Raw genomic sequence first — 2,931 nt, 5'->3', positions numbered from 1 at the left:
AGGTTGTTTTTGTTTGTTTGTTTGTTTGTTTTGTTTTGTTTTGTTTTGTTTTTTATCAATGATATCTCATCATTCCAGACATGAGGCTCAGGCTTTCTCAAACATCAGTGCTGCTACTGTCTATTTCTAGACCTGTAGGATTGCAACTAGCTCATTTTTAATTATTATGTAATCTCTTATCTTTTGGCTGCCCAGATTTCAGAGTTTAATAAAAAGAGCTTGCTGTTTTCCTCCTTGAACCCCACACAATATTCTTCCAAGTGATGTGTCATGCTTATGCAGTTACCTCTTCTTGAAGTTCCCTTGGTATCCCCCTTACACCCACCCTTCACCCCAAGATAATGGGAGGAAGTTTGTCTCTTCTAATATATGTCAACTAGCTCTTTAAAAGCAAAAGTCTTGGTCTTTTCTAAGTTCCCAGCATTTTTCACAAAAGAATTATAATGCAAAGTTGAAGTGCAAAGTATATTTAGTGAGCTAAATTCAGAGCAAGGAGCTGACATCATATAATGTAGTAAGGGCATAAGAAGTAGGGTAATTATGAATGACCACACTGAGCTTGAGAAGTAAGCTCCCCCTCTCCACTCTTATTTTCTTATTAGCCAACAACAGAGCCCAGCCTTCCATCACACCCTGTCACCATCACCCAACAGACATTGACTAGTGCTACCTGGTGTTCAGACTCAATAGGACATCAGAGGGTGGATGTGGAAAAAAGCAGAGTGCACATAAGAGGTGAAAAGTCATGGAGGGAGGGAGGGGGAGAGAGAGACAGAGACAGAGAGACACACAGAGAGAGACAGAGAGATGGAGATGGGGGGAGAGATGGAGATAGGGGAGAGAGAGAGAGAGAGAGAGAGATATGAAATAGAAAGAGATGGAGATGGAGGAGAGAGAGAGAGAGAGAAAGATGGAGGGATTGAGGGACAGAGAGATATGGAAAGGGATATGAAGATATAAGAGAGAGAGGCAGAGACAAAGCTGGAAATATGGGGGCAAACAGAGAGAAAAGAAAGGAAGAAAAAGAAAAGTGGAAAATAGAAACTAGCAGTAATTAGATATTGGGAAAAATCACTGTTCCAAGAATGAAGGATACCAACAGTATTCATTTTGTCTGCTCCCTGAAATCTGAATCTTCATGTTATACTTGGAAAAGTTTACATATTAAAAGTATGCCACTGTATGCATTTCCTCTCCCCTCCTTTGCCTCTCTGTTTCAGTTTTTGGCCTCTACCTCAAAGATTGCATGATATTGGGGGTAAATCTCCAAGTCATTCCAGAACTAGACCCCTCTATGTCACTGGATACGCTTTCCTTCCATTTTGGGATTGTTCTCAGTTTTAAACATTATCTGTACTCATCAGTCCTTGTTGGGCCCTGTGACTTCCTTACTTGAAGATAGAAGCTATTAGTTGTATTAGGTTTGCTGACTGTGACCACAGGACTTCCCACTGGCCAAGCTACTGTGACCCTTTTGAGTTTGCTTTCCCAAATGTTTTCTTTAGTCTACATTTTACTCATTCCACATTATTTCCAGAATGCATCCACCCTCATTGCTAATGGTAATGGTTCAGACTCACAGAATCTTTTTGTCTTACTAAAAAAATTTTAAGTGTTTATTTTTAAGTGTTTATTTATAATACTGTTTTGAAAATGTAAACTCAAAACCAAATAAGCATAAGGTGTCCTCACTGAAAACATGATGAGAATGTTGACTTTATATGGGCATACTCTCAATAATAAAAATCCTACCAGCTTTGGAAGACATGCACACTTATTAACTCTTAGTACACTGCCCAGAGAATTTCACCATGGATCAGGCTGATGCCATTTCCTAGGGAAATCCAAACCCATTTCCTAGGGAAAGTATTCCGAGGGTCTGGGGCCCCAAAAGATAGATTACAAATCAGACTTTGAAAATCAATAAAGAACAATGCAAAATATCAGATTCAACAGTGAATGAATTTATTAGGTCAAACAAAACTGGACCTCCATACATTTTGCAAGAAAAATCTATGTAGTTCTGAGCCAATTGTTTAAAATTGTAGGCACACACTTAATATTGTGGTCATTCATTAATTTCACTGTGTGAAGGAAGTAATCTATCAGCTGGTATTTGATGCCAGACAAAGGGTGAAGAGCTGGTGATAAGAGGCTTTAGCTAACATGCCTGAGAAACTCTATGGTAGCAGCTCTAAGTAGAGGCTGAAAAATTTTACTCAAAGGGTCTGGAAACTCAACAAGTTGATTTACAGAAAGCTGATATATAGGTTGGCCTGTAACAAGACTGGAAACTCCTAGAAGCCAAGGAGGTCAGCTGGCAGCTTCTGGATCCATAGCCCAGGGAACGGCAGCTGCTGGACCCCAAACCCAGAGACCCAGAGCAAGTCGTCTGGCAGGGACTGCAGATCTTGGAGGTCCTTGGGCGGTAGCAAGACGTCGGGCAAGGTCTGGACACCACACAAGATGTCTGGCAGCTGGTGGGCTTACAGCAGGTCTCCTGACAGCCAGTGTGGAGGGAGGAGCCCACCTGGCAGGTGCTGGGAGAGCAGACCTCAGTGCGGTAGACCAGGTTGCTGGGGTGGGATGAGCCACAGGAGGAGCTGGGGTAGCGCAGGTATCCCCCAAAGGAGGGGGAGGAGAAGTTTCCAGAGCAGCAGCTGTAGGACATGTTGGCAGGAGATGTGAGTTCAGCTGAGGAGCAGTGAGGAGATGCTCTGAGTTTCAATGCCGTGGTCTGGACTCCAAGTTATATATACTCTTGGACGTGGGTGTGTCACCGTCCAGATGCTCCCTCCTCCTCACTTGTCACCCTATGTAAGAATGCCTCTCTAGGTTATTGCTTAACTCTAATTTATCACATCTTCACATAGTTAATTGTGCTTTAATCACTCTGATACACTTCGGGAGAAGCTACTCAGGTCTTTTCCC

The 2,931-nt window shown here is 42.4% G+C and overlaps 1 protein-coding gene across 1 annotated transcript; it reads right to left on the bottom strand.

Annotated features, from left to right (window-relative positions):
- Positions 1-1,943: 1,943 nt before the first annotated feature.
- On the bottom strand, positions 1,944-2,723 carry LOC112909465 (keratin-associated protein 13-2-like). Its single transcript, XM_025985408.2, has one exon. The coding sequence runs from the start codon at positions 2,669-2,671 to the stop codon at positions 2,237-2,239; it is 435 nt and encodes a 144-aa protein (XP_025841193.2). The 5' UTR covers positions 2,672-2,723; the 3' UTR covers positions 1,944-2,236.
- Between the last annotated feature and the right edge of the window lie 208 nt (positions 2,724-2,931).

This window comes from Vulpes vulpes, chromosome 15 (genome assembly GCF_048418805.1).
Source record: "Vulpes vulpes isolate BD-2025 chromosome 15, VulVul3, whole genome shotgun sequence".
Classification (NCBI taxonomy): domain Eukaryota; kingdom Metazoa; phylum Chordata; class Mammalia; order Carnivora; family Canidae; genus Vulpes; species Vulpes vulpes.
Note: the sequence above shows the minus strand (reverse complement) of the source record. Positions and strands in the feature narration are given on the sequence as shown.